The sequence below is a fragment of the Phoenix dactylifera genome, chromosome 2, assembly GCF_009389715.1.
Source record: "Phoenix dactylifera cultivar Barhee BC4 chromosome 2, palm_55x_up_171113_PBpolish2nd_filt_p, whole genome shotgun sequence".
Lineage (NCBI taxonomy): Eukaryota > Viridiplantae > Streptophyta > Magnoliopsida > Arecales > Arecaceae > Phoenix > Phoenix dactylifera.
In genome coordinates this window covers 17999011-18024523 of record NC_052393.1, presented here as the reverse complement: position 1 = coordinate 18024523, position 25513 = coordinate 17999011, and the positions used below count along the sequence as shown (strand labels likewise).

Below are 25513 nucleotides of genomic sequence, written 5' to 3'. Positions count from 1 at the left end.
CATCCAAAGGAGGAGCACATACACTGCTAAATAATAGAAAAAGAGCACAACATTTGATAGAAATCATTCTGCCAGAAATGCTGGCATCTGCTTCTGCATATTTTGTTCGCACCTATTCAGCCTTGATAAGACCTTGTTCTGCAAGATCCATAACCAAAGTCTATCGAGCCTTCGGTCGCACATACATACTTCGTTATGAGCATGAAGTTTAGGACATTTCCAATGTACATTTAACAAATAAGAATGACATAATTGGATCCTCAAGTCAGGAGGAAAGCGAAAAAAAAAAAAAAAACAATATTTTCAGTATTGGAAGCATGAGTTCATGTATTAAGCATACTTGTAGCAACGTAGTAGATAATAAACATGATGCCATAACATGCAAACCACCCAACAAAAGAGAACTCAAACATTCATCTCCACCAATTCCACCACCACAACCACCACCCGTAAACGCAAAACCAAAAAAAAGGGGGGATTAAAGAACAAAATGAAACAAATAACAGTTGTAGAATTGAGCAACCCCCGAGGCCCCCAAAACTCATCCCTCCACCAATACACCCACCCACCACAAAGGGGAAAAAAATCTGTATTCTTACACCTTTTGCCTACGGTCTTCAAGTGCTGAATGCCTTGGAAAAAATGCTAGGCAACATTTCATAGCCTACTACCAGACTCGGAAGAATGAAGCCTTGGCGCTGCAGAGAGGTGAATATAAGTAAACATATTGAAGATAAATTACAATATGTTTCTCTCCGTTTTTTTTTCTTTCCTTGAGCTGTCAATTAGATACAGTATGTGCCCCAAAATTTAAGACATATTCTACAACAAAACCATGCAAATTCAAATGACAAGTGCCACCAGATTCATGGAACTTTCCGTCAGAGAAGCCAAAGCATCAATATCCCAAAACAAGGCTCCAATATCTTACATGCATAATCATGGTTAACAGTCTTTGGGTGATATCAAGCTGATAAGAAAAGGCTCGTTTGGGTTTGTAGTACCATGGTCTGAATGAATATATATGATGGTCGTTTTAGTTATAAAAGAGTTGCATCTGACATTTCCATATTCAAGTTTGACTAAAGATGCGACTTACCAAGCCCATTGCTGTCAGATGTCCTCATGATCCTAAGTCTCTTGACAGTGCTTAAAAACATTCTGTTGCAACCACAAATTTGAAAGTAGATAGGTAAGATTGGCATGTTAGAATAGGAAATGTAACATAAAATATATTAGTATTTCTGTCCAAGTTGAGCAATTACTTTATTTAAATGACTCTAACGCACAATTATACTATCTCACTAAAAAGTGATAGCCATGATTTTTTTTTTTTATATATAAGCGAACTAGAACAAATTTAGCAAGTTAGTCAGCTGCTACTGTTCATACTAACATCTGTATATAAGTATCATGGAAAGCATGCATACCCCCATGGAACATCTCCAACCAACATCCAGTCTCCGTCCTTGTCCTCATACGTTAGTGCAAACTCGGAGGAGCCATCAAGCAACTTTGAGGTTCTTGAGACATCTACCACCATCCATAGTGACTAAATTAATTACTTGTCCCATCTAAAGATTATCAGCCAACACATCTATAGACAACACAGAAAATGTAGGATGGAGGAACTCACATGTGAAAGCACCAAGTCCTGCTGTTGATTTGTGGAACATGGCCTCAAGTGCTACTGCAAGGGTCTCATAGGAGCTGTGGGCATTGAGATCAACCTTCCTCCCAATGGGATCCCCATCCATTTTCACCTTAACAAAGGGAGATTTCCCAACAAGCCCCCTTTTCTTTTCAAGTTCCCTAGCAATTACTTCTTTTGGATGGTTGTTGCTGCTTTCATTAGTCTTCTTGTGGGATGTGGTGACTGCAGCATTTGAGTATGTATTATCTTTGGATTGGTTAACTAAGCTATTCATCCTGTATGCTCTAATTGGTGGCCATCCCACCACCATCTGACTGCTGTAAGAAAAAAATTAAATAACATAAATAATTAGATCACCAGTCAGAAAAAGAGAGAAATATAACATAAGAATAGAATGAAATTTCAATAATAGAAAAACAAAAACACCTTCATTTGGAAATATGAAGTGAAAGTAGAAGTCATTTAAGAAAAGAATGTACAGGAATCTAGACCATAATATGATAAGAACAGCTTCAGCTGTACTATATCTTCATCCATCCGGTTATGGAAATTTCCACTAATGCTTTAAATCTTTGTACAAAATCCTAATTGCAACTCATCTCTTATATCAATATATATCCACTTCCATGCATCCCAAGTCATGGATTCTAATGCTTAACAAACCAAGATATGCACCTAGGAATGTAAACGAGCCAAACACAAGCGAGCTGGGGCCAGCTTGATTTAGACATGCTCAAGCTCAGTTCATATAGTTTCAGGTTAACTTGACTTAAGCTTGCTTAGCTAAAAAACTTGGGAGCTTTGCTAGCTCAGATCGAAACTGTGTGAACTCAGCTTGCTTAGCTTGAAATTATGCCCCTACTTCATGTTTGAGAAGAAGCCTAACAAAGGATATGAGCTTGATCTTCCCCTCTTCCAACAAAACTCTTAGGGCTCGTTTGGTTCGCAGGAAAATGAGGGGGGAAAGTGTGGTCAACGGGAAAGTAATAAAATGCCTCTTGTTTGGTTGGAGTTTTCAAAGGAGAGAGATGGGAAAGTTGTATTCCCATGGGAATATAATTCCCACATTTCATGAGAAAGTCTTTCCCATGAGAAACATGGGAAAGTTACTTTCCCATGAGGTGGGAATCACTCCTTTTTTATTTTTTTCCAAAAAGACCCTTCAGCATTAAAGAAGCATTAAAGAGGCATTAAAGACCAAATTTTTATTAAGGGCATAATAGGAATTATACATAACTTTCCTAGGAAAGTGGATGGTCAACCAAACATAAGCACTTTGGAAATTAGTCACTTTCCCATGGTTAACCAAACATGTCAAAAGTACTTTCCTAGGTATCCTCTTCCTAGGAATCTGATTCCCAGGAATCAGATTCCTAGGAGGGAAAATACTTCCCGCGAACCAAACGAGCCCTTAGGGGGAAGAGGGGAGAGCGAAAAATAAATAGGGAGTGAGGGAGGTATTAATGTTTACAAGAGAGGCTTATGAATCTGGATGCCAGAATGAGTAAGAGTGCAACCATCCTTTAGATTACCAAAGTCATTGCCATCATTATAAACCCTGGCCCCATGAGCACCACTGTTGCCAAGGAAGAAAAAAGGCAATGACAGGATGGGACTTGGGAACTTAACATTACGCAGGGATCTTGGTTGTGGAGGAGTTGGGTTATTTTGGGAGTTTTTCTAAACACCCAAACTAAGAAGAAGAGAGTGTGAGGACCTAAGAGGAGAAACAGGAGAGGAGGATCCCGTGCCACACTGGTTAGAAGGAATTGATTTAGGGCTACTATAATGGTTATCATAGGATCTAAACAATTTGAAACATTAATCCAGATCCAAGGATTATATCAGTTACTATGTGTCACATGGGGACTGACAGCTTCTTGCTAACTCAATCCAAACCTGATCTGGAATCTTGATTTGGGTGTAGAAAGCTACCAATTAAAGCCAAAACATTAGTGGTTGTGTTTGGTTTTAGGCCAATCCATACCTAAAAAATGGAAATCTCTGCATGTGTGCATGGGGGTGCTCATCAAAACCAAACTTCCTTAACCTCAAGTCCAAGGGTTCTTGTGTGTGACGTTGGCAATGTTTACTATTCATGAGGTAACAATTTGGATGTATTTAGTAAGTTGCAAAAATAGTCCAAAAATGTCAAAATAGCTTAACAAATATGTGACAATGACTCAATACTCAAGAGTCAAGACCATATCCCCCAGTAGGGGCTGCTACGCAGGTGGGCATTTAGCCTGGAACTATAGGAGCTATAAATCCAGAGCTTACAAAAAATATAACATACTTCAAGATCATGTGATGTATGTTCCATTGGTTCATTTTACTTTCCTTACTTTTCCTCACTATTTTCACCTTTTTTTTTTTTTCTAAATCTGCATGGTTGAAACTCAAAATTTGAATTGAAACTACTGAAATCACAGAAATGGTTGAAAGAGAAACCTAGTGAGCCCAACTGAAATCGAAACAGAGCCTTCAAACTTGCCTTCATATCTTCCAAACCTCATCTTTAAGTTCTAGCTTTAGCACTAGAAAAGCCCTAAGGCCCAAAACCAAGAATGGCACCCTAGTAAATACTCAATGATCCAAACCAGATGTTACAGCTAATATGGTGGCCCTAGTGGTCTCTTTCCAAAGGGTAGGGTCTAAGTCTGATATTAGAGAGATAGTGACATGCAATAAGCTAATAAGGAGTGCAAATGAGTCGGGTCGGACAGGGTCATGAGGGACCCCGACCCAACCCAGTTCCTTGTTTGGGTCCTAGGACCCAGACCCAGACCCAATCCAATAGAAGTTCAAGTCGGGTCGGGTCGGGTCCACGACTACAATTTTTGACCCAACAGGTCATTCGAGTCAGGTCAGGTAGAGTCAGGTCCATGTATAACTCGGTCCCAACCCAAAAAAGTCGGGTCCGGATTGGGTCCGGGTTTTTAAGTGGCATTCTAGGATTTCTATCTAAACCAATCACCAATTTTTGGTAAACTAAGCAGTCGGCTTTTGGATTGGTAAAGTGAGTAAACTGCGTGATGATTTGGTAGGTGATGAATACCATAAAACACATAAAGTGGAACACAAAATCCATGTACTTTTTGGGATTGTTGACCCAGCCCTATCATCATACTCTTACATCTATTGCTTTTTAAGTTCCTGCTATGGCCTGTGGGTAAGATTTTATTCACAGCAACCTAGATGTTCTACCACTATGAGATGAGCCTTAGAGAGCGGTGTAGTTACTGAGGAGAATCCTTTTAATCCCATGTGGTCTCAGGTGTGATTTATTTTTGGACTACTTTGTCTGATCTCTGCATTAAGGAGCCTTGTTTTTTATGTGTTTCCATTGCTTATTTTGTACATAGTTATCTTCTAAATAATTTTGGTTTATTAATAAAAGCTGGGTGTTTCTTAAACCTCCCTTATCATCAAAGAAAAAAAAGCAAGGTTATACTAATTCTTACTGTAAAATAAATACCGCCTCGGAGAGCAACTTGAAAAAGTTCTGGGCTAAATGATACAACAAGAGAAGTCCGGGGAACCCTACTCTGGAGCCTGAACTTATCGATCTAGTCATTTCAAAAAGTCGTAGCTGAAAAACAGAAGGAATAGTTCTGAGAAAACTATTCTAATAGTCATAAAGTGATCATGAGAGTGGTATTGCATTATCTAGAGAAAGAAGGGAGGATGGAGATGTGAGGCAAGATGCAGTTCTAGAGTTTCGGAGGAGGGGGATACCTCGAGAGTCAGGACGAATACGCCAAGTCGCCGAACGCCGAAGTCACCGAGCGACGCTGAAGAGACCGATTCGCTGCACGAACTAAGGTGGAGATCAATTGTGATGGGAGACGCTCGGGGACGGCCACGCTCACGGACGGTTAATGGCCAATGGTCTGGGAGGATTGAGGAATAGTCATGTCTGGGGACGGAGAGTAGTCATGGTCGCGATAGCCGACCATTGATGGGAGAGAGAGCCCTAACGAGAGAGAAAGAGAGATGGCCGATGTGAAAGAATGGGGGATTTCAATCTTAGGTATTTGCGATTTGGGAATTGAAAAAAACTGAGGTTTGAGAGCGAGCTGGTCATGGCTCAAGGACGGGTCGCGGGCCTCGCGGCGCACGGACGGGTCGCGCGAACAAGTCATGGGCCTAATGGGTTTTCCGAATTTGGGTTGGGCCGAGTCATAGGATTAGAAATCTAAATTTTTTTCCAAAAATCAGATGGATCGGATCAGGTTCGAATTTAGTAAACCTAGACCTAGTCCGAAAAATGAAATGGGTCTAATCTTAGAATCCGACCCAGCCCCACGGGTTATTTAACACGAGGGTTCGGATCTAAGTGGGTCAGGTCGAATCGGGTCACGGATCAATCCGACCAATTTGCAGCCTTAAAATTGATATAATTCAAGAGGAGAATGCATATGAAGTTCAAAACTTCACCTAGCCCTCACTTAAACAGTAAATCCACTGACTCGAACACCACCATGGCAAAGCTATAGGCAAAGGGGTGCAATTGACCCATGCTCCTTAAAAATTTTAGAACTTTTCGTCACTAACAAATATTAGCATATTTTTTCTAAGTACATGGGGGACCAGCCACACACCTCAGTCATCACCTAAGCCAAAAGCCATGGTTGTGCTTCTATTTATCGAAAATGTTTATGCACACCAATTAAGAGAAAAAGAAACCTAAGAATGTGGCACTTCAATAGAAACAGAGGTGTCTTAGGAGAAGATTTTTTTTTTCTTCTATTTTTTTTTTTTTTGAGAAAATCCTATGTTCTTTTCTATGTTTTTTATCTTCTTTTTAAACTGTGAAAAGGAGGAGATCTACACATTTGGCCATCTATCTCAGAATTTCTGCATGCAATGTCTTCAAGATATACATGTCCTCTTCCCTCCCTATTCTATGCAGATAATCTAAGTAGAATGTCTGTGTCTTTTTTTCTTTCTCTGCCTCTTGTCCTTTTTACAAAGTATTCTGACTGTTGTTTTCTGTTTCTCATTATTTCATTACACTTCACCTTATAAAACACACAAAACTATACCCAAGGAACATAGTTGACTTGAACAATTCACAACTCACGTAAGGCAATTAAAGAAATGGAGGAATGGTATTATATAGAGAACACCAAATCTTGTAAGCAAAATAGCACGTAAGCTTTCAAGTTTAGTTAATCGCTAACACAAAATAATACCGGACAGATTTGCAACTAGTCATATAATCCTCCCACAACCACCTGGCTGTGGCAAATTGGAAACATGGAAAAGATTAAAGGATGAAACCATCAACTGGTAGAAGAGAATCAATAACCAATAACACGGAAAAAGTTGCAAAAGAAAAGAAAGACGTTTTATGTTTATGAAATAAACATCATATACAAAAGAACACCACCCCTAACTGAAATATTTCGAGCCATATCTTTGTTACCATATGAACAAATACCAATCCAAAAGAGAAATGAGATATGTTAAAAGATAGAAATGAAACAAGATCAGAATAACTCTACCTCAATGATGAAGAAGAGTATAGCACTAAATATATAAAAACAGATCTATCTATCTATCCCTCTACACACATACATATACATAGACATACATACATACACACACACACACACACACACACACACACACATATATTTGCACGCGTATATACGTATATGTATATATATGTGTGTGTGTGTACAGTGTATATAAAAGGGATCTCAAATAAAAGAACCTTAGCATCAAAACCAAAATTATAAACACTCCATTGACAATCAAAGAGGCCAGCCACATTCACATAAATAAATTAACTACTAAGAAAAATAAAGAAATCATACCGCCAAACGTACCTTGGAAAAAATAGAAAACCCAAAATATTAATATGATAACAAATAAATAAAAAGAAAAGCATTACTCCAAGAGAGATTGCGAATTTGACATAAAAAACCTATGAAAATTCCCCTCCAAATGGTAAAGAAGGGAAGAAATTAAACAAACAAAAGAAAAAGGAGGAAAACCCCTTAACCCTCACCTTGGTGGTGGATTAGTGGACCCAACGGCATCCGGGGCACCGGAGACCGCAACCCTCCTAGACCCAGCGCCGCCGCCGCCGCCGCCGCCGCCAAGCGTCGCCGAAGAAGATGAAACAGAGGAGGAGGAAGACAGCGGCGAAGCGCGCGAGACCAGCGACGGGAAGTCCTCGGCGGTGAGAATCCTACAGTACTCCCGCCGCGGCGCCCTTCCCCTGCTCGCGCCGGCGTTGGCCTTCTTGGCCCCCAGGCTCAGCCCCAGCTCCAGCTCCTCATCCTCCTTCTCCTCCGTTTCGCCGTCGTCGCCTTTGCCGCCGGGGTAACACGAGGAGCTCTCCTCCGACAGCCCTACGTAGTCTTTCTCCACCGCGTCCTCCTCCGCCTCCGGCGGCGGTGGAGGCCCCTTCGACACCGTCGACAGCGAGCCGGAGGAGGACCCGCCGCCCGCCATCATCGCTCCCTCTGGACAAGATCGGTGACGGGAAATCGGGGGCCAGTACTTGGGAGGGGGTGACGGTACCTTTTTTGGAGTGATGCTTCGTAAATCGTGCGAAGATAACGCCGTCGGAAGGCGAAAAGTACAGCATCGGAGTTTCTCGGGGAAGGAAATAGGCCGCTGTCTTGGTTTTCATGTACGGACAATCCGCATAGAATATAAATGAAGTTTCCCAAACCATGGGCTTCTGTTTTGATATATGACCGTTGATGAGTTGAGCCGGGAGCAATTGGACGGCAGATCAAGAGAGCGCATATGAAATTTTTATGCGGAAACATTTTTGGTTTGGACCGGACGGCGAGGGGAGACAGGGACACGACGGTACCGCTACAGGCTTGCCGTCCAGTTTTTGTTTCTATTCGCTGTCGGCTACTACGCGTTGATGGAAGTTTGTATGCGGGATCCGTATCTGCCGTCAATTACTCCAAATGTTTCCTTGTCGATTCGTTCGATGAAGCTTGCCCCGACATAGAAAGTTTTATGCATACTTAGGTACCAGAGTTTCTAGTGCAGTGATTTAATATAGTTTTTTAGATCGCAGGTACACCTCGTGCGGGGGCATCCGGAATCGGATTCCGTATCGAATCTTGAATCGGTCGGATTATGTTTCCGTGCGGTGACTTCAATCTTACCATTTCCATCTCCTCCAACACTTTCGTGTAATTTTGCAGCATATCATCGTTTCATCTATACGTGCAGACCGGCATCCACGAGCGCGGTAGGGTTCTGCAACGTTTTAAACTTCCGCGTTTCTTTCTCGCATACGGATGTCATAGCCAAACGCTGAAACTGGTGCACCGCATTGTCCTTGAGAAGATTCTGCCACGGTAATACGTCCGATTCAGAATTTCGGACTGTATTTTTGGTGGGATGCGGCTTATTCACAATGTCTGCCGGCTTACTCGTATCTACAAGAAGGCAAATAATACGGTAGACTAGATGACATCATGTAAGAATCCGTACAGACGTGTGTTTAGTCCCACATCGATTATTCGCTGGATAGATCTTGGGTACTTATATAAAAATCAATGAACCCAAATAATACCTTCCGGCTAGCCATTTTGGATGAGGTCCTGAGTTGTTACAAATGGTATCAGAGCGGACCCGACCCATAACCTATGTGGATTAGGAGACACTGCAGCATGGATCCACTGGAACTGACCATGGGCCAATCGTGGTGTTTGTGATTAGATTTGAATAAAATATGAACCCTTAGCATGACGAGGACGTCAGGGCTTGAATGAGGGGAGTATATGAGGACCCGCGCGAGCGTGTGTTTAGTCCCACATCGGTTATTCGCTGGGTAGATCTTGGTTACTTATACAGGATCAAGGAATCCAAATAATAACTTCCGGCTAGCTATTTTGGGTGAGATCCTGAGTTGTTACAAATGGTATCAGAGCGGACCCGGCCCATAACCTATGTGGACTAGGGGACACTGCAGCACGGATCCATTGGGGTTGACCATGGGCCAATCGTGATGTTTTTGATTAGATTTGAATAGATTTGAACCCTTAGCCTGACGAGGACGTCAGGGCCTGGACGGGAGGAGTATGTGAGGACCCATGCGGGCGTGTATTTAGTCCCATATCGGTTATTCGCTGGGTAGATCTTGGGTACTTATACAGGATCAAGGAACCCAAATAATACCTTCCGGCTAGCCATTTTGGGTGAGGTCCTGGGTTGTTACAAATGGTATCAGAGCGGACTTGGCCCATAACCTATGTGGACTAGGGGACACTGCAGCACGGATCCATTGAGGCTGACCACGGGCCAATCGTGGTGTTTGTGATTAGATTTGAATAGATATGAACCCTTAGCCTGACGAGGACGTCGGGGCTTGAACGGGGGAAGTATGTGAGGATCCGTGCGGGCGTGTATTAATCCCACATCGGTTATTCGCTGGGTGGATCTTGGGTACTTATATAGGATCAAGGAACCCAAATAATACTTTTCGGCTAGCTATTTTCGGTGAGGTCCTGGGTTATTACACATTCTTTGTCGCTCAGCATTTCGGAAACTCTATTTGAGACGACTACTTTTCAGTTCCGTCTCCATTGTATTCTTTATCCTTTTTCATCTTATGAGCAACACCCACACCCATTGTGTGTGAGTCACCGGCATATCAAAAATAAAATGTTGAAATTAGTGTGCGCTTTTGTTGCCTAATGTAGACGATTTATATATAGAATTTTGTGCAGAAAATCTCCTCACGATCTGTGGTGCCATATTTGTGCTCAGATGATAAATTAAATTTTAATAAGAATTTATTTTATAATTATATAATAAAATATTACTATTAAAGTATAAAATAAAAACTTCTTTTAATATATGTATCAGATATTGATCTGTGAATTTAATTTCTTGGCATGGTTCCATAATCATCGAAACTTTCTGTTTTATGATGCATGTAAAGTCTTTTTATAAATTCTAATATAAGTTTTCAGAAAAGAGTTATTGATAAGAAATTTCTAAACTTTATAGTTATTATTTTAACCTCATTTTTGCTGCAAATATGAACCGGAGATGTTTGCGAACAGACGCTACGATGGAAAGACGATTCATACATTTAATCTAATTCTGGAAAGAGACGTGAGACCGTCGAGAGACAAGCCGACAAGACCCATCTTATCTCAATCCGCACGTGACAGCATCCTATGGGTAGTTCCCCCCGTCACCAACCTCCTTGCCAACGTCCCCATAACAAACCCTTCTACGCGACCATCAGATCGATCCGCTTTCAAAAATCGGACGGAAGATGCTCATTCGCATAAGCATTTATCTGCGGCTGATCCGCACCGAGCTGGCGCTTTTCCTCGAGAGGCAGCGGGGCGGTTGGGGAAATTATGCGGGATTAATGATGTTTTTGGGGCAGTGGTCGGGGGGGATGGGGGACAGTTTCACCGCCCATGTGGGGACGCTTCATTATGTCTCAGGGGTTTCGATCATTTATTTCTCATTTCAAGCAAGTAATGCGTCTTTTTTCATGCACAATCCACTTATGGCCCCCTCCATTATTAGTTATTTTTTTCTGGTATCACCGCCAATATGCCGACCACCTCATTGGCCTTCCTGTTCAGTGCTTGAACCCCCATTTCTTGGTCTCTTTTATTATTATTATTATTTAATCTTCAGATTTCCAAGCTCAAGTTGTTGGCCAATTACCCTTGTCCTTTGCCGACTCTCTCTCTCTCTCTCTCTCTCTCTCTGTGTGTGTGTGTGTGTGTTTGTCCCAACTCACCCTCCTTTGATTCACATCTCATTCTCCATTCATTCAACTGCACTGACGCAGTTGAAGTATATGTTATAGCTAAAGATAAAAGCATCTAAAAAAAAATCTTAGAAATTAAACAATTCTTCAAAAAAAAAAAAAAGAGACTCGAGTCACAACCCGTTGTGATTGCAATGAGTAGCATGAATGGTCTATTTTTGGGGGTGGGGGTTGTAGGAAATGGGTTGTTTAGGATCAATTTCCCAGTGTATTACGCCCATCCTAACCATGATTTTGGAGCTAAAGTGAGTGATTGATGATCTTGGTTAGCTTTTTCATTATATCGGCTAAGTTGGATGACTATCGAGTCCAAAACTAGATCGATGGATGTAATACTAGATATTTCCCATCAGCCTCCAACCACCATAGAGCAACCAATTATGATTGCAACAGGTTGTGATTTAAACCTCACATCCAAAAAGGGCAAAAAAGCGGCCATATTAATAAATCAAAGTTCTTAGCAGAAAATCTAAATCTTAAACAAATTAAATTAAATTATTTTAGTACTACACGAAGTGGCATATCAAGGGTTGGAGAGTGTTGAAGGAGTTCGTCAGGTCGAGATGGACAGAGCAGACCAGGGATGGAGGGCTACCCGCCCAACCTGTTCTATCGAGGAGGGTTACAGATGTGGAGAACACCGAGCTGATTAGGCCGGTGACAACAACAGAGATTCATGAGAGTCTTCGATCCTTGGCTGGGGACAAGGCCCCGGGGTCGGATGGCTTTCCCCTTCTCTTTTTTCAGAGGTACTGGTGCATAGTCAGACAGGATGTGATTGAGGCTATCCTTCATTGCTTTAGCTCAACCACCATTCCTAGTGAGTGGAAACGAACTTTTATCACCCTGATTCCAAAAAGGGAGGACGCCACCGAACTGAGTTATTATCGGCCCATTAGCCTCTGTACTACCATCTACAAAATCATTGCGAAGATCTTAGTGAGGAGAGTCGGGGGTTTATTGGCTGAGTTGGTTAGTCCCGAGCAGGGGGCCTTCATCAAGGGACGTAGTATCTCTGATAATCTACTGATAGACCAGGAGTTCATGTGTGATCTCAGGCAGGCCTCACGTAGGCAAGGCTTGATGGGCATCAAGTTAGATATGGAGAGAGCTTACGGTAGGATGGACTGGCACTTTCTAGTACGCACATTGGAGATTTTTGGCTTTCATCGTCAGTGGATTAGTTGGGTTATGTGCTGTGTTCAGTCACCTTCATTTGCCATTTTGGTGAATGGCACGCCTATGTGCTTCTTCGAGTCATCAGTGGGCCTGCGGCAGGGTTGCCCATTGTCTCCACTGTTATTTATCTTATGCTCGGATGCTCTATCTAGAGCTCTCTGTAGTGCTGCTGAGTCCCATGCCTTGGAGCCTTACAGGCCGAGGACAGGTATATTCCAGATCTTCCATTTGTTGTTCACTGACGATTGTTTTCTGATGGCTAGTACGAGCAGGAGATCGACACAGGCGAACCGTTAGATTGTAGGGGAGTACTGTAGTGTATCAAGGTAGCAGGTCAACTTGGCCAAATCGGTGGTATGCTACTCACCGAAGATTGAGGCTTCGGTGAAAGATGTCATTTCAGAGATTTTGGGGATCAGGAGCAAGTTGGCAGTATGCGGTATTTGGGGATTCCCATCACCGGCCGGCGACTGCATAGGAGTGATTGTTTGGGGGTGGAGATGACGATCCGACATCATCTAGAGGGGTAGCAGGCGAGCACTCTCTCCATGATGGGCAGGGTCACATTAGTCAGATCAGTGTTGAGTTCTATTCCCATATACTTGCTCTCTAATACAATTGTTCCGATGGCTTTGCTGAGGCCATTGGAGCAACTGCTTCGAAGTTTTATCTGGGGTGGGCGAGCTCGAGGAAGTGGCATCCATTTGCTTGCTTGGGAGGTCCTCTATCAGCTGACGAGTAGTGGGGGCTTGGCCATTCACTCCCTTATCACCAGGCGGGAGGTACTGTCAGCTAGGCATGTGGCCAGATTTATTCTGGAGCCAGATGGGTTATGGAGTAGGTTGATGAGAGCCAAGTGCGGGGAGAGGTGTATCGGTGACTCATTCAGACCTGGGCGCTAGTGCTCCTTCATTTGGCATGAGATGTGTGGACGAGCCCCGCAGGTGCTCCCTTGCATCTCGTGGGCAGTGGGGGATGGCCGCATGATAGATGTTGTTGAGGACTGCTGGATGGCTGGACTGCCAATTTCCAAATGGCCTACCATATTCGACCTGGTGGCAGTAGCCAGTTGCAGAGTTTGTGATCTTCTGATTCTCGGAGAGTACAGATAGGATGCTAATCAGATCCACTTGCTGTTTGGTGATGACCTAGGAGGGTATGGAGCCAGACTGGTAGGGCAAGAGCTACAGCTAGTGACCTCAGGACTACACTAGACCCGGGGCCCACACGCACTCTGGAGGGCCGTTGGATATGGCGATTACGAGTCCACCCACAGGTGGCCCCTCTTCCTATGGAGGGTGGCATGGAGCATTCTACCTACGAGAGGGGTATTGGCTCGACGGGGATTAGCGTACCGAGCGATTGTGAGGGATGTCCGGGGGAGGAGGAGACGATCGGTCACGCACTGTTCACGTGCTCACGATCTCTTCAGGTTTGGGACATTGCTTTGGCCCAGCAGCAGAGATTTACTTCGCCAGAGATATTTTTGAGACAGCTGAGAGACTCTGCTCGGAGATCTGATATGGCAGAGAGGGGAGTGGTATGGGCATATGTGGCATATCACATATGGCTAGACAGAAATGCGAAGATCTTCGAGGGTAGAGGATTCTCTCCGAAATCAGTAGTGGACAGAGCCCATACGAGCTGGTGAGCGCTGCAGTTGTAAGTTCACTTGGAGGTGACAGGGACATATGGGGTTCCTCTTTGACTCCTACAGCGTCTATTTACGCGATGATACCGATGGTATCCTGCGAGCCCCTTTCCTTAAGGTGAATTTTGATGGTAGCATCTCAAAGGACGGTAGCAGATGTAGTGTGGGCTTTATGATTAGAGATCACGACTCCAGGTTGATTGCGGCTGGAAGTCGGCGTATTTTTGATGAGTCTGTCCCAGTGGCAGAGTTGCAAGCGGCATGGGAGGATCTCATTCGGGCCAGAGTGCACCTGGGCGCTTAACAGGTCCTACTTGAGGGAGACTCGACTACAGTGGTCAACTGGATTCGGAGCGGGCGTGTCAGGCCAGATCTCCACCCTCTTGTCTATGATATCTGCCATCTTGTGGGAAAGTTGGACTCCTTCCGAGCCACGTATGTCTTTCGTGAGGCGAACAGTGCGGCGGACTGGGTCGCCTCATTCATAGTACACCACTCTGGAGCCGTCCTATGGAGGGGTTTGGAGCGAGTGCCGGTGGCACTAGAGCGTGTTTTGCTTTCTGAATTGAGATCGATCATCACAAGCATTCTCATACTTTCACAAGCAAATAATCAGAAAAAGGGCATACCTTATGTTCAATAAAACATACATCATGGTCCAAACAATGGAGGGTCTGTGGTTTTAAGGCAGGGTATCACCTAACTCGATGATGCTTATTCCTTTCCCCCAAAAGACAACTACAGTTGATTGGGATGTTCATCACTCTCCGAAGCTTACAGTATCAAAAGCAATAGTAAGCGCTATGCAGTTATGAAACTCGTCGAGGTTGAAGGCTACATGGCATCCTTGGACAACAGGTTGTTGGATCGGATCCTCCTGGCATTACTGAGCTGATCTACCACATCTCCTCGCTCAAAAACAGCTGCAGCTCCCATCCCAGAACCTGCCACATATTTTAAAGCACTTGGCTCAATCACACAGACAAACAAGAGCACACAAATTGGGTTGTGGGGGGGAAGGGGGAGAGACCTATGCACATAGAAATCACTCCAAAACGGCAGTCCTTGCCTCTGCGCTTCATCTCATTTAGAAGAGTGCTCACACAGCGGGCACCTAGAGTCAACAAGAAAAGAATCAAAAATAGTTTTTCCTTCACCTTCTTTTGTTTTTCAGCGAGACAAAAGGTTGGAAACAGCCATATAGATAATAATATTGCAAGAACAAGAAGCAACCTGTGCAGCACATTGATGTGATTGAGAGGAATGCAAACCCAAAGCAAACAGAAAGTGACCTGATTTCATTCCAAATTCGATTCCACAGGAGTGGGAATGGGTTTTTAGGTCTGCCATCTAATCATATGGATCGCATGTAGGTCATGCATGAATTGGCTCCTACAGTGACCTCAAAATGTGATCAAACAAGTGCCAAAAATATGAATTACTTCAAAATGAAATACTTCCTACTCAAATACTTTCCATTAGATCTGGTCTGGGACCAAAAATTTGAATCTATTCCCATATATTATATCTGAACCATTTTTTTATGCTTATTTTTGACAACTCAGTGGCAAACTGGTTCGCAAGAATTTTATCCTAGTGATATCCAACCCAAAATGAATTGTTTACACATAATCTGGAAGTGTTATTCCTTTCTGGGCACATTTATGCAGAAATCTACAAGTAGATAGTGTCAAATAAATCAGAATATTTGAAATTAACTTTATGGCCAGATAAAGTAGTGCATGTTGAAGAGTTCGATTAGAAAAAAGCAATCTGAATATTTGAACTCATGCAAATAAAAACACTTTAGGAGAACATAATAATAAGTTCACATGAAAAGTAAATTAACAGATGCCCAAAGAACAATACTGACCATTTGCAGACTTAGAAATTTTATAGCGAACAGGTTAAGAAAGAAAGCAATGAACCCCTAAAATTGTCATCTCAATGTAATTTCATTCAGCATGTTTCTATTTTCATCGCATGTTGCATTATCATGCAAAAAGTCATGCTCAACAATATTACTGCAAAGGTACAAGTTCCTCAAAGATTCAGACAAGTTGTTAAATCAGATCAAAACATTGCAAGCTTTAATGCTATCAATCAATGCTATACAATATGCTATCTTTTTACAAGAAAGAAAAAAGTGCATAGCCCATTAATTAATATTTTGCCATTCTATATGTGTTATTTATTATAGCATTAAGTTTGTTTGCATGTACTAAATGTCATAAAATGCCTATATTATAATGTAATGACAGAGAAACAAAATCCCAGGAACTGCATAAAATGCAAATTTGCCTTTATTCACACAACACTAGTTTTCCCTTGTGATTAGTGATTAAAGCACCTGAAGTTCACTATACATCAAGTAGTTCAGCTAATCAAATGAAAAGCTTATCTAGTTAAGATTTTAACTTTACATTTCTAAGATGTAAATAATGAAACATAAGATTTCAACAGCAATTCTACCCCATATTGTAGTCTCAAACCATTAGATCTGTAAGAATTTATTATTGCTTAAAATATCTTTAGACAACTTTTCCATAGAGTAGACTGTCGTGAAGTACAGTTATTATGTGGCTCCTTTTTTGTCAAAAAATGTCAGCATGCAATGAATACAGTGCATGATTTAGTTCAGATGTTGATTTTCAAGCTTGCTTAAAGCCATAGTTGCATGTTATATACACAATACTGAATTATACAAAATGATCTATAATAAATACCTGTATCACCCAATGGATGCCCAAGAGAAAGAGCACCACCATTAACATTTACTTTTGAAGGATCTAGCTCCAGCTTCTTGCAGCAATACACAAATTGGGAGGCAAATGCCTAGATAAAAGAAAACAACTTTTTTACAATTTTGCATATTTTCCTTTAACATAAAGTCAAAAGGAAATAAGTTAGAGAAGTTGACCTTAAACCATTACCTCATTAATTTCAAAAAGGTCAATATCATCGGTTTGAAGACCGGCAGCATTCACTGCAGCAGGTATTGCAACAGCAGGGCCTATTCCCATTACAGCAGGATCCACTCCAACCGCAGCAAAGCTCCTAATCAGGTCAGTACATATATATTTTTTTTAATAAAACTGATCTCACTTAAATTATAATACACTACCTTGCCATAAGTAACCCATTTAATACATGTAATCAGCTGAATGCAAAATAAGGCTTCTAAAATCATGCCAAATTCCCAATTACAATAACTAATGTCAGCTTTGGGCAGCACATCACCAACAAGAAGTACAAGGTTTGCTGATACACATGCCAAAAAGTTCAAAACTTATATCATAGTTCTGTAAATGTATGCTTCATGGGCAAGACCCCTGATAATTAGTCAAGAAACCCAAGAACATAGTAGCCAAAAGAAAGAACAGTTATTGGCCCAACCACAAAAGCAAGTTCCAAGTGATCTAGTTATGGATGACTATGCTAAGAGAATAGACAAATACAGATTTTGAAATCAAGCGTTCCAACATTACAAGGAAATCTTGTTAGACAAATAACTATCTTATAACATATTGGAAATGTTTATGTATAAATGGGAATGTTTAACCTGAATACTCCAAGTATGGGGAGTCCCTTTTTCATTGCAACATCTCTTCTCATGAGAAGCACTGCTCCAGCGCCATCACTCACTTGACTAGCATTGCCTGAAGATACACGACCAAGGTTAATATCCATAGGCTAAGAATTAGCTATACTTCTGAAAATTCACACAAGATGCCTCTAATACCAGCAGTTGTGCTCCCATCCTTCTTAAACGCTGGTTTAAGTTTTGCAAGAACAGACATTGATGTGTCTGGCCGAATTCCATCATCAACAGAAATTATGACTTGCTTTTCCTCTCCAGTTTTTGGGTCTATAATCTTCACATAACAGTTATAACACCAATATTTAGAAAATAAACAACAAGAAGAACAAAAAAAAGACGTTTAAATAATTTGAAGGGAACATAAACACATTTTTGTTTAATATTATTTTCAGCAACAACTCAGAGATTTTTCTTATTTTACCCCCAAATTTATTACAACAATTGATAGCAAAAGCACTTCTTTAATTGATTGAATTATTTATATTTTCTTAGTGTTCTTTCCTCTCTGGGAACTTTGCATGTATGCCCTGCAAAAGTATTTAGTTGCCCATTTATCCTTAAGAAAGTGAAAATTATGTATATAGTTAAGCTAGAATGTTTCTAAGAGCATTTGGCCTCAAATGCTTCCTAATGAAAATCACTGATGGACCACCCAAAATCAAATTCCACACCATCTAAGTTACATAAAATACCTAGGGACCGAAGACTATGAATTTTCAATATAATTTCCCTGTCCATTTTTGTGTCCACATGATACATAGGTTAGGTACCATGACATATAGGTTATAGACCATCAAAATATGTGATGTTTGAATTTTAGGTATTTTTAGAGGCATAGATCATGATCAATGGTGTAGATTTTCCATTTAATGCCCCATTATTGATTTTGGAGTTCAGAGGAGTAGATACCTTCTCCTCTAGAGAGAAGTAAAGTCCATCTCTCTCTCTCTCTCTCTCTCTCTCTCTCTTTCTATGTATTTATGTATGTATACATGTATATATGTGTAAATATGCACACGCGTGCACACAGAGACACATATATACTTGGGGTGGGAGTTAAAACGCTCCCATCAAAGCAACTTTGTCAGCTACTCCTACCAACAAATGAAAAATTTACCCCTTTGTATTAAACTAGATAGTTTTCTAGACATGGGGTAATTTTTTGTCGTTTGGCCCAAGCCATCAATGCACTAAAAACAAGCAAATAGTTGCATCTTTTCTGAGTTATAATACTTACATTGGTGCATGCCATTGATACTGACAAAATACCAATGTAAGTATTATAACTCCACCCAAAGGTGCAGAATTGGCATATGTGCCCTTCCATTGCACGTAAGCCCCTCCAAAGATAAAGAAAATTATAAATATCCCCAGTGTTAAGATAAAATCCTACAAACGAGAAGTAATATCGTGATATTATTTTAGCATTCTGTCCTTTCAGTTTTTGCATGTACACTTCTCAAAAAGTGATAAGCTACTTTTAGAAAGCACGTATAAGTTATTAGCACAAAATTTTAGATATTCACCTCAAATTTCAAATAAATATGTCATCCAGGGAAAAGTAGTAAATGGGCAAACTAAGTTAACATCTTAGATAGCATGATAATCTTGAATTGAAAGCAAAATATAAGGAAGTGTATATATGCAAATGTTAGAGTTTTAGAGGCGTATATATGCAATACCAACTTTGAAGGCTAAATACACATTAAAGGGTTTTTGAGGGGAATATATGCAAAAAAATTCCCTTTCTTTTAATACTAAATAATTGTAAAACCTCTTATAAGTTAATCATATAACTCAAAAAAGGACAAATAGGAGGATCTCGCTGCATTAATTTCACCTTTGTGGTTACGGGAATGATTTCTTCCTTAAATTTACCAGCAGCATTTGCTGCAGCCGCCCGCCTATGAGATTCAACCTAAACAGAGCAAAAGGCAACAGAACAAAATAAATAAATAAATAGATATATAAATGAAGTTAACATATGTACGCCACACAAGATCAAGAAATAGACATCCGCAGAACTCACAGCAGCTTGATCTTGCTCCTGTCGTGTTATGCCATAACGCTCTGCAACAATCTCAGAAGTCATGCCCATGGGAAGAAGGCAGTCTCGGGCTTGTGCAAACATCTCTGCCTACAGCATAACAAGTCGAGTTTGATGCAAAAGGATCTCCAGTAATGTCTTATTTTACAGCGAGCATTTAAGAAGCTTCAGGTATACAGAACATACTCTAGGATTAGCTGGACCAATCCAACGAATTTTATCTACAGTCATAGATTCCATCCCAGCCGCAATACCTGCATTGATAATATAAAACTATTAAGACCAATAGTTTAGTCCAAAAACATGAGAACAAGGCAAACCACAATAAATTCCTACCAATCTCATAAAACCCAGATTTAATAGCAGCGGCAATATCAGCAACAGCCTGAAGTCCAGAAGAACATTGCCGGTTCACAGTTCTGAGAGGCACAGTTTCTGTTTTATCCACAAAGGCAGTGTAAGGTGCAGGATACTGTAAGAAATACCAATACCAGGGAAAATACAACAATATCAAGGAGTAGAAAATACCAGGGAAACCAGCATAAAATGCCGCCATCCTGCATTCAATTGCTCTTTGGGATCCAGGTGCCAATACAGTACCGACAACAATATCACCAACTTCACTTGGATTTAGTTTGGTCTTATCCAACAATGCCTACAACAGAAAATTCGTCAAGGATTGCATAAAGTGAAGCAAAATAAGATAACGGCCCTTGACCCTAACCCTCGGAAGCGAAGACGCAAAGCGTCACTTTTCAAAAGGAAGTCCTTTCCCAGAACGCAATTGGTTTTTAAGATCACTTCCGGATTTAGGTCTTTTACTAAAAGTCCAATATTTTACTTTACTAGATCTTGATCAATTTGATTGCCAGCACATTTTCTGCCAACAAGAATTTGAAAATTTACAAACCTTAAGAACAGGTGCTAACAGGTCTTCAGGGTGTGTATTCCTAAAGCCCCCTCGATTGGACTTGCAAATTGCAGTCCGACAAGCACTGTTTGACATAGATAAACCACAATAGAGCATAAGGAAGATATACCACAGATTCATCTAGACAAGACAGAAGAAGTACAAATAAAAAAATACATCAACAAATGCCACAATATAACAAATAATTATACATCAGAAAAATGTCAACATACGATGGGTACTAATCTGCTATACTAGCAATATATCAACAAGAAAAAAGGAATTTGGTTTGGTTCACTTTTCCATTAATGTCACTTTATTTCTTTTGACAAGCTTATACAAGCTTAATCCTTGCAGGCTCCCAAATCCAGAGTTACAAGATTCTTCATGTCTGAGGTGCAATTGCTGTCATGGAAACCAAATTATAATATTGAACCACCTACATCTATTCATGTGTTCTTTCAAACATGATAAAATCAATGCATGGGTGTACGACTGGGTTTAGATGGCTTCCAAAGGCAACATCTTGGTATCACTACTGATATTTTCCTCCACCTTATTATGAAAAGCTAATATTGTTTCAATGTATCATAATCTGAAAAATACATTCTCATTTTGATGGACATCTGAAAGAAAGAGATTTTGAATAGAAATTTCTTATGGTGGTAGTTTAACATAGGCTTGCTAACAGACAGAAAAACGTATGCCACCGGCATTAACTGGACCCACCACAGTGCACGAACTCCATAAGTCTCTATAATTCAAGTGTCTTGTTTATGGCAACATGAGGAACCAGCACTTGGCAGTTGGCACAGATTATTCAAGCATCCAGGTAAAGGGTACTTATATGCAAGTAATGGCACTTCAACTATCAACCATTTCATGCCATCAAAAAAAAAAAAAGTTTCAAGCGCCAAATATCGTAAAACACAAAGTGTCTGAACACATCTAGTGAATTACCTCAGAATTTCCCCTTTTCTTTTTTAGTATGTGGCAAAAAACATAATGTTTACCAAACAACATCACACTTGTTGACCGAGTTGCTTAGAGAGCATATGCCTGCATGTGTGTCAATTTGCATACATATTATATATTAGTGCTCCTTTGTCATGTACATGATGAAGATTTAAGTGTTGGATACTTCATACTGCAAAATGTGTGCAGGTAACTACTTATAGGGCTCGGACTAAATTAGCAACAGAAAACCGACTGAATTTTGCAGGGGCACCAAAAAAAAGTATCGAACTAAGCTCAAGATATACTTTGGCCTAAATTGGGCCAAATTCAGAAATCCCAGAAATCAGGTCTAGGGCAGCTTATACCTATGTGAAGATGATCTCAAGCTCAAATTTTGCATCTTGCCTGGTGAGAACCCTAACCTTGTATACCCAAGCCCAACCAAAACGAGGTCTGACTTGATAGGTCATGGGCCAGTCTGGTAAACCATCATTCCTGTTTGAAACAGTTTTGAGGGGTAACTTCATCCTCCTATGTTACATTCTTAGGCTGCATTTGGTTGCGGAATTAGATGGAATAAAATATCTTGACCCATTAGTACCAATTTATTTAGCCAAACAATCACTTGACCACCTAGCTTTAATCATTATTTCATAAGGGCAGAATAGGTACAGGATAAATGCTTTTTTTTTCTCCTAATCCATGTATTCCACTTAACCTAGAAATATTTACTTTATGAAAAGGTGAATAGTTTAACCCTCCTTCATTCCCTCCAACTTATTCCACTTAAGCAAGCCAAGCTGGATTTTATATTCTCGAACCAATTCCAGTGTTAAGTGATACCTCATGAGACTTTCTTCAAACCAAATACCAACAAAGCTTCTTGAGGTAACATGGGCAGAATATATGGTGCTGTTAGGTTAGTATTAGTATTGTGAGCTTGCACTCAAGATTAAGATTTGAATAGCAATACTCTAAAAGGCATCAGCATATTTTTATCATTTAATCTTGTAAAACCTCTTTGATAAGTTCCCCACATGTGTTCTTTTGGTAGAATGCAACCTTGTTGTTCTATAAGAATGTGTACACTCCAAACATGTAAAAGAAAATAATCGTGTTGCTGCTAATGTTATTCAAAACAGGTCACAATTTTTTTCTAACCATTTTTCATCTTATGGAAGTAACTGCTTTTCAGTTTTTCTCCTCTGTGTGTGTGTGTGTGTGTGTGAGAGAGAGAGAGAGAGAGAGAGAACCAGGCACTTTTTCGCACATCAAAAATATATGAAAAAGGTTTCTATTTCCAAAGTGATTTATGTTAAGCAACCAAGCTCCAAACAGTAATAAGGTTCAAGATACTGACTGTTAAAATGGTTTCAAAGGAGATCTATTACATTATATATATTCATAATGGGAATTTAACTAGCAGCCATTATCTTGGCAGCCATTTTCTTAGTTATAACAGCTGTTATATAACGGGAATAACATCCTTGGAATAAAATTTGCATTGTTAACCTAAATAAACTCTTTTTTAAAAATAACAAATCTCTGTCCTAGCTGGAAAATGTAATTTTTATTTGATGACAAGTCATTTAGGTAAATAAGGTTTTTTGTTCTGTCACATATATAACAGAAAATAACAGCCATTATTATAGTAATTAATTTATCTCAAAATGATCTCGTGCAAGTAATCTGCACAAATAACCGCCATTATTATAGCAGTCAATAATAGTTTCAAAGAGTGCGATTATCATGGGATTATGGCACTATTGAAACCTGAGTATCAACAGATTATAACAATAAGAGTAAGGGAGGAAAAAGAGAATTGTAGCTAAATATATAACTTATTTCAGCTCTAATACTTGTCCATTTTATTCGGGAAGAACGGGCTTCAAACGACTGATCACACAAAGAATTATACATACATAACGAACACAGAGTGATCAATCGACAAATGATTTCACTAACTACAAGGGAAAGGGGACCAAAGACAGAAACAAAGAAGAGGGTTTTCTTTAAAAACCAAAATCTTTTTTGAAAATTAAAATGTTTTTTTTTGCATTAATACCTTCCTAAATATCGAATTTTGCATAAATACCCTCCGAAATTTAATATTTGCATGTATACCCTCGTAAAATACTTGTTTTGCTATTTTATCTTTTTTTTTATTCTTATTTTTGCATATGTACACACGCCATCTAACATCATTAAAAAATTAACGGTTTCAAATTAAAATGACTAAAATATTCTTAATGGGTAGATGTGCAAAAAAAATATATTTATAAGACGATCCCAATGGAGGACAAAAAATAATTTCAAAATTTTATTTTATTTAAATTAAAATAAATATGATTTTTATTAACGGTGTTAGAAGAACCATTATATTAGGGGCATTTGTGCAAAAACAGTGTTTTATGAGGGTACAGAAATAAATATAAATTTGAAGAGGGTATGCACACAAATTTGAATTTTTAAAAGGGTATTCATGCAAAAAAAAAAAAAAAAAAAACCTTATTAAAAAGAAAGCAAAAGACCATGCCTAAACCGATCCAAGAACATCTCTATAGGGACTAAATGCCAGCCGTAGAAATGAAAGAGATCGAAATCAACAAGAAGGAATTCTTACGCGACGATAACAACATCGTCTCCGAAGCAAGAACTCCTCTGGTACGCTGCGCTGTCCCCAGCAGCACAGATCGAAGCCTGTCAAGAAACAACCAATTCCGATTCGAGTCAAGAAACAGAGAAATACTCAAAAAAGAAAAAAACTTTTTTCCAGAGGAAACCACCGAATCAAATCTTTTTCTCTACGAATTCTAACTGAAATCAATCAATAAAGCAAAAACTTGTCATCGAGGTACGAACAGAGAGCGCTGGACGATCGCCAAAGTCGGAGGAGGGACGGAGATGCTGGAGAAGGACACTTTGCCTGTTGATGGCTTTCTCCATTCCTCTAATCTCCGTCGCACTCTCTTGGATTCAATTCCCCTTCTCTCTTTCTCGCTCTTTAGGCGAGGCATGCCAATATATAAATTACCGTACAAGCAACGAACCCGTTGGGCCAAAGCTTCTTTTTTTTTTTTGCTAAAATGCCAAAGCTTCTTCCGGTGTGGAAAGAATAGAGAGAAATAAAAAAAAATTTGGTCAGCGGTCGACGCGAGACAATGTATGTTGGTTTATTAATAATATATTGAATTCAAAATTTTAATATTTTAAGGATAATCTCATCTTAGATATAAAACGAAATAAAATTTATTTTAAAAATAAGTTCTAACCTCATACATCCAAATAATTTGGTCTTTTAAGCCGAAATGTTTTAATTTTTATCTACAATGGATGCCACAGAAGATTCATGCAAACAAAGAGTTGCATTATCTCGTCCACTGATTATCTATTATTAAATAATTGAGACCAAATAGCAATATTAAACTAAGAGATTTTTAAAAGCTAATAGGCCTTCTCCAACAATGTAATCCGGTGCAAATATAGAATTTTAGATTTATAATGTGAATCTAGTGCATGGGTGAAAGTGGATCGGACAGTATCTATCCAAATTCATTTTCATATATGAATTTATGCAAATGTTGATAGAAAATTGAGTATTCCACTAATATGTGTCTTCATATCCATATCCATCAAAAAAAAATGAATATCTGTATTCAAATATTCAATTATATTTATAACTCTATTTAATTTTATATAACATTATAAAATTTTAAAAATATATATAATT

General features: G+C 39.9%; 2 protein-coding genes across 4 annotated transcripts; both read right to left on the bottom strand.

The window, feature by feature from the left end:
• Positions 1–229: 229 nt before the first annotated feature.
• LOC103717738 (auxin-responsive protein IAA10-like) lies at positions 230–8293 on the bottom strand. 3 transcript variants are annotated; one of them, XM_008806231.4, is made up of 5 exons: positions 7674–8287; positions 1637–1971; positions 1431–1533; positions 1100–1161; positions 230–698 (listed from the first exon to the last, which is right to left on the bottom strand). In XM_008806231.4, the coding sequence occupies exons 1-5, from the start codon at positions 8123–8125 to the stop codon at positions 658–660; spliced, it is 993 nt and encodes a 330-aa protein (XP_008804453.1). In that variant the 5' UTR covers positions 8126–8287; the 3' UTR covers positions 230–657. The 3 variants fall into 3 exon arrangements, with proteins under 3 accessions (XP_008804453.1, XP_026664501.1, XP_026664500.1); XM_026808700.2 differs by lacking the exon at positions 230–698 and adding an exon at positions 769–1010 and having other exon boundaries at positions 1637–1968; positions 7674–8293; XM_026808699.2 differs by lacking the exon at positions 230–698 and adding an exon at positions 769–1010 and having other exon boundaries at positions 7674–8289.
• A 6584-nt stretch (positions 8294–14877) lies between these two features.
• LOC103717737 (3-ketoacyl-CoA thiolase 2, peroxisomal-like) lies at positions 14878–24843 on the bottom strand. The gene is made up of 14 exons (XM_008806230.4): positions 24646–24843; positions 24407–24483; positions 20827–20911; positions 20445–20571; positions 20253–20351; positions 20103–20170; positions 19899–20006; positions 19710–19787; positions 18011–18143; positions 17831–17927; positions 17202–17325; positions 16995–17103; positions 15299–15382; positions 14878–15212 (listed from the first exon to the last, which is right to left on the bottom strand). Exons 1-14 carry the CDS (start codon positions 24727–24729, stop codon positions 15103–15105), a joined length of 1383 nt encoding a protein of 460 aa, XP_008804452.2. The 5' UTR covers positions 24730–24843; the 3' UTR covers positions 14878–15102.
• Between the last annotated feature and the right edge of the window lie 670 nt (positions 24844–25513).